The sequence below is a fragment of the Hippichthys cyanospilos genome, unplaced genomic scaffold, assembly GCF_059441005.1.
Source record: "Hippichthys cyanospilos isolate Australia breed blue-spotted pipefish unplaced genomic scaffold, RoL_Hcya_1.0 HiC_scaffold_26, whole genome shotgun sequence".
NCBI lineage: Eukaryota > Metazoa > Chordata > Actinopteri > Syngnathiformes > Syngnathidae > Hippichthys > Hippichthys cyanospilos.
This window is the reverse complement of record NW_028283382.1, coordinates 130,398-146,779: the sequence shown is the minus strand read 5'-3', so window position 1 is coordinate 146,779 and position 16,382 is coordinate 130,398. Positions and strand designations below refer to the sequence as shown.

At 43.0% G+C, this 16,382-nt stretch overlaps 1 protein-coding gene across 1 annotated transcript; it reads right to left on the bottom strand.

The window, feature by feature from the left end:
• Positions 1 to 7,872: 7,872 nt before the first annotated feature.
• Positions 7,873 to 10,508, bottom strand: LOC148405183 (uncharacterized). The gene has a single exon (XM_088407193.1). It carries the CDS (start codon positions 10,506 to 10,508, stop codon positions 7,893 to 7,895), a length of 2,616 nt encoding a protein of 871 aa, XP_088263319.1. The 3' UTR covers positions 7,873 to 7,892.
• Positions 10,509 to 16,382: the final 5,874 nt, after the last annotated feature.

The following is a 16,382-nucleotide window of genomic DNA, read 5'->3' as shown; positions in this document are numbered from 1 at the left end:
CCACTCGGGCTGAAAACGCTGTTGGGGACATTTCATTAATGTTGACTATAAATCAAAAACTAAGCGTTTTTCAGCTGAAATAATGAATGTAGTCCTCTTAATTCTTGCTTCTAAAGCATACGCAAGCAGAAATTTCAATGTACAATGATGTTTTTTAAAAAACAGTCAAAATGTGCTCCACTCGGGCTGAAAACGCTGTTGGGGACATTTCATTAATGTTGACTATAAATCATAAACTAAGCATTTTTCAGCTGAAAAAATGAATGTAGTCCTCTTAATTCTTGCTTCTAAAGCATATGCAAGCAGAAATTTCAATGTACAATGATGTTTTTAAAAAAACAGTCAAAATGTGCTCCACTCGGGCTGAAAACGCTGTTGGGGACATTTCATTAATGTTGACTATAAATCATAAACTAAGCATTTTTCAGCTGAAATAATGAATGTAGTCCTCTTAATTCTTGCTTCTAAAGCATACGCAAGCAGAAATTTCAATGTACAATGATGTTTTTAAAAAACAGTCAAAATGTGCTCCACTCGGGCTGAAAACGCTTGTTTGGGACATTACATTAATGTTGACTATAAATCATAAACTAAGCATTTTTCAGCTGAAATAATGAATGTAGTCCTCTTAATTCTTGCTTCTAAAGCATACGCAAGCAGAAATTTCAATGTACAATGATGTTTTTAAAAAAACAGTCAAAATGTGCTCCACTCGGGCTGAAAACGCTGTTGGGGACATTTCATTAATGTTGACTATAAATCATAAACTAAGCATTTTTCAGCTGAAATAATGAATGTAGTCCTCTTAATTCTTGCTTCTAAAGCATACGCAAGCAGAAATTTCAATGTACAATGATGTTTTTAAAAAAACGGTCAAAATGTGCTCCACTCGGGCTGAAAACGCTTGTTTGGGACATTACATTAATGTTGACTATAAATCATAAACTAAGCATTTTTCAGCTGAAATAATGAATGTAGTCGTCTTAATTCTTGCTTCTAAAGCATACGCAAACAGAAATTTCAATGTACAATGATGTTTTTAAAAAAACGGTCAAAATGTGCTCCACTCGGGCTGAAAACGCCTGTTTGGAACATTTCATTAAAGTTGACTATAATTCATAAACTAAGCATTTTTCAGCTGAAATAATGAATGTAGTCCTCTTAATTCTTGCTTCTAAAGCATACGCAAGCAGAAATTTCAATGTACAATGATGTTTTTAAAAAACAGTCAAAATGTGCTCCACTCGGGCTGAAAACGCTTGTTTGGGACATTACATTAATGTTGACTATAAATCATAAACTAAGCATTTTTCAGCTGAAATAATGAATGTAGTCCTCTTAATTCTTGCTTCTAAAGCATACGCAAGCAGAAATTTCAATGTACAATGATGTTTTTAAAAAAACAGTCAAAATGTGCTCCACTCGGGCTGAAAACGCTGTTGGGGACATTTCATTAATGTTGACTATAAATCATAAACTAAGCATTTTTCAGCTGAAATAATGAATGTAGTCCTCTTAATTCTTGCTTCTAAAGCATACGCAAGCAGAAATTTCAATGTACAATGATGTTTTTAAAAAAACGGTCAAAATGTGCTCCACTCGGGCTGAAAACGCTTGTTTGGGACATTACATTAATGTTGACTATAAATCATAAACTAAGCATTTTTCAGCTGAAATAATGAATGTAGTCGTCTTAATTCTTGCTTCTAAAGCATACGCAAACAGAAATTTCAATGTACAATGATGTTTTTAAAAAACAGTCAAAATGTGCTCCACTCGGGCTGAAAACGCTTGTTTGGAACATTTCATTAATGTTGACTATAATTCATAATACTAAGCATTTTTCAGCTGAAATAATGAATGTAGTCCTCTTAATTCTTGCTTCTAAAGCATACGCAAGCAGAAATTTCAATGTACAATGATGTTTTTAAAACAAACAGTCAAAATGTGCTCCACTCGGGCTGAAAACGCTGTTGGGGACATTTCATTAATGTTGACTATAAATCAAAAACTAAGCGTTTTTCAGCTGAAATAATGAATGTAGTCCTCTTAATTCTTGCTTCTAAAGCATACGCAAGCAGAAATTTCAATGTACAATGATGTTTTTTAAAAAACAGTCAAAATGTGCTCCACTCGGGCTGAAAACGCTGTTGGGGACATTTCATTAATGTTGACTATAAATCATAAACTAAGCATTTTTCAGCTGAAAAAATGAATGTAGTCCTCTTAATTCTTGCTTCTAAAGCATATGCAAGCAGAAATTTCAATGTACAATGATGTTTTTAAAAAAACAGTCAAAATGTGCTCCACTCGGGCTGAAAACGCTGTTGGGGACATTTCATTAATGTTGACTATAAATCATAAACTAAGCATTTTTCAGCTGAAATAATGAATGTAGTCCTCTTAATTCTTGCTTCTAAAGCATACGCAAGCAGAAATTTCAATGTACAATGATGTTTTTAAAAAACAGTCAAAATGTGCTCCACTCGGGCTGAAAACGCTTGTTTGGGACATTACATTAATGTTGACTATAAATCATAAACTAAGCATTTTTCAGCTGAAATAATGAATGTAGTCCTCTTAATTCTTGCTTCTAAAGCATACGCAAGCAGAAATTTCAATGTACAATGATGTTTTTAAAAAAACAGTCAAAATGTGCTCCACTCGGGCTGAAAACGCTGTTGGGGACATTTCATTAATGTTGACTATAAATCATAAACTAAGCATTTTTCAGCTGAAATAATGAATGTAGTCCTCTTAATTCTTGCTTCTAAAGCATACGCAAGCAGAAATTTCAATGTACAATGATGTTTTTAAAAAAACGGTCAAAATGTGCTCCACTCGGGCTGAAAACGCTTGTTTGGGACATTACATTAATGTTGACTATAAATCATAAACTAAGCATTTTTCAGCTGAAATAATGAATGTAGTCGTCTTAATTCTTGCTTCTAAAGCATACGCAAACAGAAATTTCAATGTACAATGATGTTTTTAAAAAAACGGTCAAAATGTGCTCCACTCGGGCTGAAAACGCCTGTTTGGAACATTTCATTAAAGTTGACTATAATTCATAAACTAAGCATTTTTCAGCTGAAATAATGAATGTAGTCCTCTTAATTCTTGCTTCTAAAGCATACGCAAGCAGAAATTTCAATGTACAATGATGTTTTTAAAAAAACGGTCAAAATGTGCTCCACTCGGGCTGAAAATGCTGTTGGGGACATTTCATTAATGTTGACTATAAATCATAAACTAAGCATTTTTCAGCTGAAATAATGAATGTAGTCCTCTTAATTCTTGCTTCTAAAGCATACGCAAGCAGAAATTTCAATGTACAATGATGTTTTTAAAAAAACAGTCAAAATGTGCTCCACTCGGGCTGAAAACGCTGTTGTTGACATTTCATTAATGTTGACTATAAATCATAAACTAAGCATTTTACAGCTGAAATAATGAATGTAGTCCTCTTAATTCTTGCTTCTAAAGCATACGCAGGCAGAAATTTCAATGTACAATGATGTTTTTAAAAAAACAGTCAAAATGTGCTCCACTCGGGCTGAAAACGCTGTTGGGGACATTTCATTAATGTTGACTATAAATCATAAACTAAGCATTTTTCAGCTGAAATAATGAATGTAGTCCTCTTAATTCTTGCTTCTAAAGCATACGCAAGCAGAAATTTCAATGTACAATGATGTTTTTAAAAAAAACAGTCAAAATGTGCCCCACTCGGGCTGAAAACGCTTGTTTGGAACATTTCATTAATGTTGACTATAAATCATAAACTAAGCATTTTTCAGCTGAAATAATGAATGTAGTCCTCTTAATTCTTGCTTCTAAAGCATACGCAAACAGAAATTTCAATGTACAATGATGTTTTTAAAAAAACGGTCAAAATGTGCTCCACTCGGGCTGAAAACGCTTGTTTGGAACATTTCATTAATGTTGACTATAATTCATAAACTAAGCATTTTTCAGCTGAAATAATGAATGTAGTCCTCTTAATTCTTGCTTCTAAAGCATACTGACTGATCTGCTCTTACCGCAGTCCTGTCAGCTATCTGAGGACAACTAACAGTCCTGACCGACTCTCCAATTAAAGGGTTAAGACGTCCCGTTAGTCCAGCACAGCTCTAACGCTGTATCGCCAGGCGACGGACATCTGCGTAAGCCGGTGTCGAGGAGGATACGTTCTGGTGCTCACAGCCTTTAAGTTTTTAAGCGTCTACCCATCTTACTTTAATCCGCCGACTCGTCGAGTAACCGTTGAGACGAGAAGGTAGAAAAATTACGCAAATTATATATGGCTGCTCCTCACTCTAAAAGATCATTTGCACTTGTTAAGACCAGAATAGGGTTTAGCAGTCTTATACGACCACTCGGGTACGTTTGTTTTAACTTCAACCAACTCTGAGTAACTAAACTTTAATCAAGAATGGCACTGCCGATGTAAAGGCAATATAATTATTTCACTTACAAAAGACTAGGAGGTTCTCTAATTTTGGTCTATAAAAATGACAGAGATAGAATAAAGAATGAAATTTTGAAGTATTTATTTAGCGAAAGCAAAGCGAATAATTATTCACAGTATCAAAAAGTACATGGCTGGGCCTACCATGCCCTCTTAATACATAATACACAAAAACACCTTCAATACATTTTGTCTTTCAGCTAATAAATGATTAAGATAAAACTTCGTCCAAGGCTATGAAAAACCATGCACAAAAACAAGTATAATGAAATAAAGATTTTAAAACATAATGAAAGGAGTGGAAAGTTTCTAAAAAGTCTAATACCAATTTTGAAAGAGGATCAAAGTGATCAGTTTCAATCCTCCTACATTGCGAATTAATGACATTATTAGTTGGGCTATCGGATGGATTTAGAATTTAGAATGACTTCCTTACCGGTTTGCTGCTTGAAATCCTCCGAAGGCTAACAACGTCGCAAGAATTTAAAAAGTGTCCAATTCTGAGAGTGACAGAGTCCTACTCCGACTTGGTGGTTTACACCCGAAGCCTGGAGAGGATCCTCACGCTTTTGGCAGGCAAAGGCAAAAAGGAAGCTACGAGTCTTGGGTGTTGGCCTTTTTATAGGACCTCAATCCCATGACTCGATGTACGCGTAATGGAACATACTTTGAACGATCTTAACCTTAAATGGAGGACTTTGAACGATCTTAGCCTTAATGAACGATCTTAGCCTTAAATGGAGGAAGTGAAAGTGTCACTGTGACACTTTGAGCACTTTTAATCGAACGATCGGACATGACTAATATCAACTCAAGGCCAGGCAGCAGCCTTTCCACCAAGAATAAGCATACATGGGCATTTGTTCCTCTTTTGGTATGCTGACCTGGCAGCTCAGTGTCTGTGCTGGCCGTTTAGTAACTTTCCACTTGAACACACGAACATTCCGATATGATTCAGCTGTATCTTGATCAAAGATACAGTTTAAAATGGTAATAACAAGTTGCATATTTCAAATCAGGCTAAAAAAGGCAATAACATATCATATGTGCACATTTACAGAATAAACATGAACATAGGTCTTAACATTTGTGATCAATTGACACTTTTTCCAATGGCAGTTACAGAGTAATATTGAGCATGACTTATTGCTAAAAGCTTGCTTTGATCTTATGGCCTCACAATGTGTCTACATTGTGAGTTGACTTCATGGACTTCTTTAATGTTGGTTGTCTTCAGAGATGATTTGGTGTCTGCTGTTTATGATATATTTATTTATAATATATTTATATTATATTCATTTATTTGTTTTATTCCAGTCGAGGTCAATTCTGACTGGTATCTTAAGCCAATAATTTACATGATAATTTTACATCAATTTGGCTCAATGTTACATCAACATGGCGCATTATTCCATCACATCGCTGCACTACCTGCGTTCACCACTATGTGTCGCCATTGCCCTCATCACATGACACCCCCTCCTTGGATTCAGTACCAGGCAGCCTTGGCATGGCCATCCCGGAGAACCCTCAGAAGTCGTAGTCCAACTGATGTTCCCGCCTAATCTCGTCGAGCAGATCCTCAACCCCAGTGTTGGATGACTGCGAAAAGTCAGTCATCATAGCCAATGTGGATACATGCAATGCAGCATGCAGAGATAGCAGGGGCGAGTCGGCTCGAGGAGAGGCATCAGTGGGGGGAGCCAGGTCATCATCATCCACAACGTCCTCCTCCGAATCCCCATGGGTATCCCCATCATTAAGGTCTCCGCAATCGCACACCATGGGCGAGCGAACCTGGGGTGACAGGGTCGGAGGGGAGGTTGCTCCTGACCACATAGGCGAGACCGGTACAATTACCGGGCTCTTAGGTTGCACTGGGATGCTCAAGGGGACCTCAGTGGTAACAGCGGGAGCCGACTCAGGGACCCCGGCGTCAGCCACCGGAGGACTCGGCTTGGGCATCCTTCTAGGGCTTGTAGCGACACAAAGACCACTGTTAAGGTGAGAGGTAATACAGCGACTGGAATCAGGAAAACGCCAAGTTAAATGAGTCAAAGAATGAACATAACCGAGCGCAGTACTTCCATCCCGGACAAGAGATGGAGGCAAACGTGAACTGCCTCGGGTCATCTTAACCAGTTTGGCTCCGAAAATTAGCCCTGTAAATCCTTCCAGGGACAGCCGAAGCTCTGAAAGCAGACATGCATCATTTCTGATATAGACACCATCAGGCAGGAACCAGTTTGGCCCTGAACAGTAGGGTGGAGGGAAGCAACAGGAACCCATGAAGGACTTCCCCACGACCCAGGCGAAGCACACTCGTTCGGTCCCGCACAGGAGACAGGAAGGGAGGCTCACCTATAATTTTCATAACCACAAGATCAAAAAACCGAATTGCTCCTATTCGGCAGGAGCTTCCTTAATTTTTTTGTACATTTTTTGGTTGCCCTTTTTTGCCGCTCGCTTCGACCGAGATACAGAAGAACTGTATTACTCGGGAGCTCCAGGTCGTCCAGCAATCACTGGTGATATAATCTCCAGAGACTGGTGAGGACTAGGGAGCGCGATTCTAGCAACATAAGAAGTAGAATTGGAAAGGTTGTGTCCGGTATAATTTGGTATAGCCGGTGGAGTATCAGTGTAAGGGTGCTGTTGTGGTATGGGTGCATGTGGTGGATCAGTGTGAGTGCGTCTTGGTGATGTGGGTGTTTGGGGTGTGTATGTATGAAGTCTAGGCAAATTATCATCATGATTGGCATTCCGAGGTGGAAGGGTAAAAAATGCAGAATAAGTAAAGAACCAGGCAATTAAAACCAATTGACTAACTATACCAAGCCATAGTAACAGGGAGATTATTCCCCATACTATGCCCCATAGTACTAGCTTGACTGTGCGTATAACCCAGACCTGGCTGGAGCTAGTGCGGCACTTAAGCCGTGTCACCAGGCCCATAACATACAAAGCCAGAGCCATGGCTAGCACACCTTCAAGAATAGTAGCCCCGTAGACTAGAGGGAAGAAAAAGGCAGACACAACGTCTAACACCAGCCAGCAGAGCAGCAGGACAGTTTCCGCTATCCCCACAGCTGTGTTGAGGTTGATTTTCACTCGCCCATGCATGTACACAAGAAAAAGGCCCATGCCATACGTGTAAGTACGGAACAGCAGCCTTAATACCAAAACTTTGGATATAGAAACAATTAGAATTAAAGGTCGAGTAAATTGTCGCCAATCCCAATAGCCAGTGCAGCTATATCCTATCCAAATAGCAAAAATTATCCAAAATTCAATTTCATTACTTACTTCAGTGACGGTGCCAGGTCGTCCGTAAGTAGTATCATTAAGATTGTTTGCCATGGTTCAGCAAGGTTACCTTTCCACCTTTGAGTGCTCAGCTTGGACCCGAGAGACCAAGTGACTAGCGTGCCGCTGAGCCGCGGCTCTTATAGGCAGTTTGGCTCCACCCCTCGGGCGCGGTTTCATTTCGTGGGCTGGCTTTTGCATCATTGGAGGTTGTCCTGGGTCGTCCCCTCGGTGAGATGAATCGCTGGACTCCGCCCTTGGTGATGAGGTAGATACATCCTGCAACGGCGATGATTCCGATCGCCAGCAGAATCCATCTCCACAGTCCCCCAATTGCTTCAGCCATCCAATCTCCAACAGCAGACATCCCTTCCCCCACAATCTCAACGCTGGTTCTAATGGCTGCCTTGGTGGTTTTGACAAAGGCCAGGCCAACCACTTCGTACCATGCGCAATCATGGAGGTCAGTGCCGCTGCCACACTGCAGCCAGTGTTCAGCGGGGGAGTGACAAGTCCCGTTGTTGTAGATCTTATTCGGGCCCACCCAGTCGTAGCCAATCACTTCCTGTCCCCAGCACAGGCTCCTTCTGAGCGCGTGTCCTTCAATGATTTGGCGAAGGGGATGAGGTTGATTAGGCCGGTACCTTGTGGGTGCAGTCCGATGTTTTGCGATGAACAGTTGGTAGTCTTTCATCCATTTCTGGCAGAAAGTCTCATTTCCGTGTCGATTGCGTTTCCATGTCCCGTCGGACTGCTTTGTCCAAAAGGCTCCTTCATCGTCAGTAGAACCGTCATCAGGAAAGTTCTCTTGACAATAATCTTTCCACTGGGGCCAAGTGTTGCAAGGTCGTCGGGCCAAAGTAACTGAACATTGAGTCTTTTCTTTGTTACAAATCATCCTCCAAGGTCTAGGAGTGGCATACAAGTACGGAGTGTACGAGGGCCAAATGTCCTGTTCTTTGGAGTAGACAGTTGCAACATACTGATACTTGACCCAGTAGTTGGTCGACACATTTAGGCAAGGCATTACATATTGTTTCATTTCAGTTTTCCAAAAACCCCACCATGTTCTTGTGAGATCTCTGGTGTGGAATTCTTTCCATTGCTGTAAGATTCCCTTCACAGTTTTGTTGGTTTTTAGGCCAGAACAATTATATAACCATTGCACCGAAATTAGCTTTTGAACTTCGTATAGGGGGCACCTTGGTGAGTTCCCTACAGACCATTGTTGTTGGTGCAGAGCGTCGTAGATTCTATCTGCTACGCATTTATCAATTTTGTCAAAATCATTTTGTGGTACAGACATCAGATCATCTGGGTTTGGGAGTCGCTGAACCCACATGTTCTGAGGCGTTTTGAAAAAATGGTGAGAGCCTTGGGTGGTTCTATATTCATACCAGAGGTCAAGTCTTTTCTCCCATAGCCAGGGGAGAGACACATTCAACCAATGTTCATAATCTACTTTAGTTATTGGTTGGATGGGGGAGTCTACCCAGAGGTTTGCTACCTCAAATTCAGGGTTAGAAATGCTTGTGGCTACTAAAACCTGGAATTGTTCAGTACATTTACTGCCAACATTCCAATAACAATTTGAAAGTTTTTGTGCCAAAAGACATACATTTGTTACCTGATGCTTTGTTATGTCAAGTTTGTGTTTAGCTAGAACTTTTATAGATCTCCCCAATCTTTTCTTATTTCTAGCTCTAAACGGCGCATGACGGTTAGCGGGGACTGGTGCCGGAGTGGTTAACAATTTTTCAGGCACACAATTTAATTTCAAACAACTCCAACAAGGTTCCCACTTAGGGCGGAAATCAATACAAGTGTTATTAGGTTTTGGAGCGTCTCTTACCCAATTGGTCCCCTCGATCCATTCTCCGTCATCACGCCCGGGCAAGGGAGAGCAATATGACGAATAGTGCCATTTTCCTGTTTCATTCCCTATTTTAATCCAATTTCTTCTAACTAACCTAGTTTCTTTCTTTATCAACAAAATGATTTCAGCTAGAGTGTCCAATTTTCCAGCAAGCATCCACACATCATGGACTGTGAATTCAAAGTCTTCTTTGTGGTCTCGAAACGTTGTTGCATTCTTCAGGAGTTCAATCCCTGTCTTGACTCTGGGTTTCAAATCGTCCTTAACTTTTCTGATAAGTCCTTCGAGCCCCCCAGAATCAATCAGTGGGTATGGGTAGGTCCATTGTATCTTGATTTTCTTGCTTCTGGTTTTCCAACAGGTCTGGTTGTATTCTTTGCTTGTTCCATATTCGAATTTTGTCATTTCTAGCGGGTCAGGCTTGACAATTTTTCTGCAGCTTCGTATGTCACCGAACCAGCAGTTGAGCCATACTGCCACTAAGATTATCGTACAACAAGTAAACAGTATTCGGCAAACATATTTTTCCCAAGGTATCTCATCCAAAGGCAAGATGGATGGCTTGTATAGAGGGAAGCCTCTGCTGGGGCTGAAGTCCTGGGTAGATATCATCGGAGGTTCAGCTTCTTCAATAGGCACCAATTCTATTTCTTCCATTGACTGTGGTTGTTGGCTTACAACCACTGGTTCCTCATAGTGGTGCACCACTTTAGATGGGTCTTCAGGTGCATCACTTTGAGGAGAGCTTGGATCGTTGAGGAGTTCTGTGTTCTTGTATATCGGTTCAATGTTGGCATAAGTCAATTGCGGGGATGTTTGGTGGAGGTAGGAGCCCGGTTCTGGTTCGTTGTCCATGGGGTCTTCTAAGTGGAGACCGCTCTCCAAGAGGTCTTCTTCGATGCTCTCTTGCTGGATGTCTGCCACTTCTGACCCTTCGCTCCTCTAATCCTCTTGTAGTCTTCAGCCATCGCCCACTTCCACGCAGTGACTTGGACCACGCCTGGTTTGGGGGAGGGGCCTTCAACCTCTTGGTCCCGCCCTTCTCCTGGCAGTTCCTTAACTCCCGCTGCGCGGTTCTTGTGTTCCTCTCTGCTCCAAGCTCTAATTGGTCTTATTTGCAATACCTGTATCAATTCTTCGTACACAGGTTGCCTCCATTCATCCAACAGTGAGGTCAATTTCCAATAAGAGTTTCTGCTGGACTCATGGTTTCTTAAGCATGAAAAAGTCGGTGGGTTGTCTCGGCAGAAGTCTTCTCCTACAACTTTCACAATCAGCACTTGTTTGAAGTTGTTGTAGGTCCCAACTGCTTCTTCAGCTTCTCTTTTCTTGGTTTCCAAAAACATGGCTCTATCGTTTGTCCACAGGAGTTCTTTGTCCTCCTTGGTGGTCCTGGAGATCTCGATGTAAGGCGGTTGTACATTATCATAGTAGTTTGGTCCCCATCTGACAAGTATGTCTTCATCCTGGTGGGCATTCAGCACCCAAGGCAATCCAGGGGGGAATTTTGTTCTCCAAAGCTCAGTTCCTTGTCGAGGCGTAGGATACTTGAGTATTGCTTCCGCATAGCACCACTGCGGGTTGCTAAACAGATTTGGCATTGAGCCCCAGTCCTCCTGCAGCTGTTCTTTGGTTTTCTTGGGTTCGGAGTAATCTCCGTTGCGGAAAGTGATGTCGGTTTCAATGAGATAATTATGAGACATCTTACCGATGCATGAATGTGAGTAGTCCAGGCGTCCTCTAAGCATAAAAGGAAATTTCTTACCTGCACGTTCTCTTATCAAGTCATTCAAAGCATGGTAATTTGTGTATATTTTCGCCTTCTCTTCTCCAATAGATTGTATCAAAACTTCGTTTTCCAGTTTCTTCTTCTCTTTGTCCGTTTCAGTCGTGTGGTCAATATGCACGTAGTCATGATCCTTGTAGAGCGCACCATGGATCATTGCTCTGTTTCTGTTGTTTCTCCCTCCACTGAGGTCGTTTTGGGTTCCAATTGCCGGCTGCATGCTTCACCAAGTATGGCCAGGCGGTTCTCGGTTCCCTCGGTCTTGGTTGACGGTCTCTTCCACAGCCTGGAGAGTTCCTTCTCTGCTGACTCTTTGCTCAGATGTCTAGTCAAGATTGGAAGCTTGTCGGTCAGGCTGGGCTTTTTAAGCTTGGGGGGCGGAGCCTCAGTTGGTTCCTCCTCTTCTGGGGACTGCCCTTTTTTGGATTCTTCTGCTTTGTCATCATTTATCTCTTCATCCGCTGTTTCAGTTTCTTCACCGGATTCCGCTGAATTTCCACTTATTGGTTTTTCTAGGTAATTTTCGGCGGTCCCCACCCTCAGCTTTATGGCCAAGGCATAGATCCCATCATAAGGTATCATCGTGACTTGGAAAGCGATTTTGATTATGACGGCTTGTTCCGGGTGTCGTATTCTCCCAGGACGTGGTCGGTACCAGAGTTTTCCAAATTCTTCTTCTCTGGGTGTCCTGCTTCCACTGCTGGTGTACGGCGCCAGATGGTAACAAATTACCTTCTTCTTGTACTGCAATTCTTTTTCTGTGAGATCTAGGGCAGTGACATAGGTGTGCAGTGCACTGTCCGCTCCAATGATCTCTTCGGGTGCTTTTGGTCCATCTTCCCATTCCTGGGTCGCTCCGGAGTGAATCATTTCTTTCAACAGTCTAGCCCAGGTTGTCAGTGTCCACAGGCCTTGTGTTGCGTTTTCCAATTTTCTCCTCACTTTGTTGATTTGTGGATCTTCTCCGTAGCTTTCCACATACATCACACTAGATACAGGCTCCACCAGTCGTCGGAGCCACGCCGGAACAGAAGAAGGAGCTTCAGGCCAATTCTGGGCTATCAGCACCTCCAACTGTTTACTCCACTGGCTGTTGCCCACCCCGTATGTAAGGAGAGGTGGCAACGGAATCAGCGGGGTTACTGCTCTTGTCAGTTCTCCTCCAGTTGCTTCATTCAGTTGGACAAGTTTTCCTGCCGTTATGTTTTCCAAGCACTGGTCACAGAATCTCACCTCAAAGCCGTCCCACACACAACGGCACTTCCCGTCAGTTGGGTCAGCTTTGCTGAGATCCAGGCTCCACTGAGCGAAGAACTTGATCCTTGGTAGTGGATTCATTCTGCATAGCTCACATACATATGAGTCTAATACTTTGGCCGGAGAGATTCTTCCTTCCAGGCCATAGCCTCCCTCCGCTTCAATCTGCTCCTCCGGGCTCAACTCAAGATCCGTTGGCTTCAAGTAGCTGGCTCCGGAGAACAGAGTGCGCAGGGCGTTTGGTCTCAGGCAAATGACACAGGCTTCTTGATCCAGTGTCCATTCGAAGTGTTCATCTGCATCCTTCAGCAGATATCCTTTCTTGGCATTGCTCAAATTCATGAGCGCTCTTCCAACATAAATTCCTCCTGCGGTTCTTCGTGTGACGACCGCTCCTCTGACCGCGGCAATGCGGACATAGGGTGGTACAAATTCTGATGCCATTCTTCTTTTGTTTTAGTTACTCTTGGTTGGAGCTGAATCAGCTGATAGTGGTTTGAGCTGCTCCACTCCTTGAATTCCTCGCTTCTTTAGACGCACTGTATTTCTGTCTAATATTTCTTCAACAATGTCAGTTCGGTCATACTTAGCTTTTACTGCAAGATGGCTTGGCGCTTCTCGGGACTTGATCCAGACTCGCTGTCCAACACGAAATGGGCATTTTCTTGCTGGTTGAGTCTTTATATCTGATGTTCGCCCCGCCTCTTGGGCAACGAAAGGCCGTTGGTTCAATTCTTCCGAAGGGGAGGGTCTATCAGTTCGACTTCTCCCGTTCAGGTTGACGCCCAGTTCCACCAATTTTTCACTCCATTCTTTTCCATTTGCATTTTTTCCTAGCCAATTCTTGACTAGGCCAATGGTCCTTTCAGCAACGCCGTTGGCTTGTGGTGTGTAAGGGGGCGAGTAGATCCTTGTCACTCCCCACTTTTGACACCATTTGTCCACTTGAGCGTTCTTGAAATGAGTCCCATTGTCTGTTCTTAGTTCCTTTGGTATGCCAAGCCATTTGCATCCCTCATTCAGGGTTTTTATGACACTATTGGCGTTAGCTTTTCTCACTGCGTTCACGCCAAAGTGTCCTGACATTGAGTCCACAAGCACAATAAGGTACTTCTCACCTTTAGTGCCGTTTACTCCCATGGGTCCTGCTACGTCCATGCAGATTGATCCCCAGGGAACAGTGCTCTTGATTGTCAGTCCATCCGCCCGCTGTCCTCGTCGTCCTGCGTTGTATTGGTTACATGGTACGCAGTCGCGTAGAACTTCGCGGATTTTCTTGTCGGGAATCCAAAGTTCCAACTTTTCCAACTCTTTTCGTGTGGGCAAAGGGCCTCCGTGGCCTAGCGCTTCATGTACGGCCGTAACCACTTCCCTCACGAACTCTTCTGGGACCACCCTTCCACGCGGGGTCTTGTCCCAGCTTGTTGCTCCTACAACTACAACTTTTCTCTCTTGGACGTATCGGTCAACTTCATCATTACCTTTCCAGTGAGCCCCCTCCTTGACGTGGGCTCTCTGGTGGACAACATCAATGTTCAGGTATAACCTTATCTCGGCTATCTTTTTCCATAGCTCACTATGTGCAATAGGTTTCCCTTTTGCGCTCTCGTAACCATTCTCTTCCCAGATGGTCAGATCTTCCATGAGAGCCTGGGCACAATAGTGGCTGTCAGTTATGAGTCTCACTCGTTTTATGTTTCTTGTCATGACTTCCAAAAGTCCTTCCAGCACTGCTGTAGCTTCTCCTGCTTGTGCACTGCCGGATGTTTTTCCTTTGCGTCTTATTCGTTCTTCCCCGTTTTCTTTGAGTATGAAGCCCCAATGGGCTTTTTGATCTTCGGCTTTCTTCGAGCCATCGGTGTAGAGAACCCAGTCATAGGGCTTCTCTTTTTCTTTTTCTTCCACCTTTGGCTTTTTGCCAGCCTTGTCAGGTCCGATTTCCAGGTCGGGGTCCAACAGGATGTCTTCCCATCTTCCCCATCGGACGTTAGTGGCTTTGGTGCTCTCGAGGGTTGCTTTTCTCAGGAATCGGTGGACATTGCTTTGAGTGACCACCTTGATGCCTTGTCCTTGGGCCAAGTCTTTCAAAGAGCTCCAATACTTGGCAATTATTGCTAGCTCCCTTTCTTCTTGTGGAAACTTCTTCTCCACATCATCCAGTGTGTAGGTCCACAAGGCAACTAGTCCTGCTCCTTCATTGCTGACGCTTACCATTGCATCTTCTCCCTCGCAGAGTATAACAGCAACTAATCTTGCTGTTAAGCTTCTTGTTTCTAGTCGCACAGCTTCCCTGACTGCTTGTTTCAGGTTTTCCAAGTTTTGTTGGTCTTTTGCTGACCATGTCCATAGTTTCTGATCAGCCGCTGTTTTCCTCAGCTTGGCGTACAGCGGTCGTGCATTTTTCTGGTAGTAGGGAACATGATCCCTGACGTAATTGCACAATCCCAATATTTTCTGCAGGTCATTCTCGGATTTCGGTGGCTGGATTGCTTCAATCTTGTTCCGATATCCTTCTGATAGTCCCAGGTCCTCAGTCACTTGAAAACCCAAGTAGTCCACTTGGAATCTTGCAAGTTGGCATTTCTTCAGATTGAGTTTGAGACCTGCGACTGAGACTCTTTCAATCACCTTTTGCAGCGTGTCCAGATGTTCTTCTTCCGTGTCACTGGCAATAAACACATCGTCAATGTACACTGTGACATCCAGTCCATCCAGCACTTCCAAAACTGCTGTCTGGAACACGTTGGGTGAATTCTTGTAGCCTTGTGGCAATCTTTGCCACACATAGGCTTTGCCTTTGTGGGTGAAGGCTGTTTTTCCTTGCGACGCTTTGGCTAGTCTCATGGAGAAAAATCCATTTGCAAGGTCAATGCACGATTTGTATTTTCTTACTGTCAGAGTCTTCAGTGAAGCTTGGGGGTTGATGAGGCTAGCTCGATTCGCTACTGTCCGGCGATTGAGAGCCTTAAAGTTGATCACTGGCCTCCATCCTCCTCCAACTGCATCTGGTTTCTTCACGGCTTGTATTGGGCTGTTTGTGATAGGATTTTCTTCTCTTCTGATTATGTCAAGTGCCAATAGTTCTCTCACTATTGTGTCCATTTCTGTTACAGCTCCCGGATTAATTGGGTACTGTCTCACTGGTGGGTGCACTCCTCCTTCGATTGTGTGCACATACCTTGGTCCAAGGTCTCCGCAGTCGTTCTTGAAGTGTGCCACAACTGCTTTGTCCAAGATCTTGGCCAATTTTTCTTTTCCTTCAGGCGACAAATCGCTATCTTGTACTTGTTGTTCTCTTACAGCGGGCACGTCCACTGGCTTGTACCATTCTTGCGGTGGTGCAATTCCTGTTGGACCTACTCGTATTGCTTTCATCTTCAGTCTTTTCAATCTCTTCTGCATTGATTGTCGCTTGTTTTTGGGTCTTTGCATTTCTTCCAAATCTCTTAATGACAATAAATTGTAAGGGCCAAGGATCCAAACAATTCCTAGCCATATTCCATATTTCATTTGTTCTCTTCGTCCATTTGCAACTATTACTGATAGGTGTCCTAGTGGCTTTAAGGCTCTACGGGTCATCGACACCTGTGCTCCTGTGTCCACCAAGTAGGGTACTCCCTCGATGTCAGCATAGAGACAGTCTCCTCTTCGGTAGGCACCTTTCAACAGAATGACCCGTGCCTCGT

Bases quoted from the DNA above. Each gene is read 5' to 3' on its own strand.
- LOC148405183 (XM_088407193.1), bottom strand. From the start codon at position 10,508: ATGGACAACGAACCAGAACCGGGCTCCTACCTCCACCAAACATCCCCG.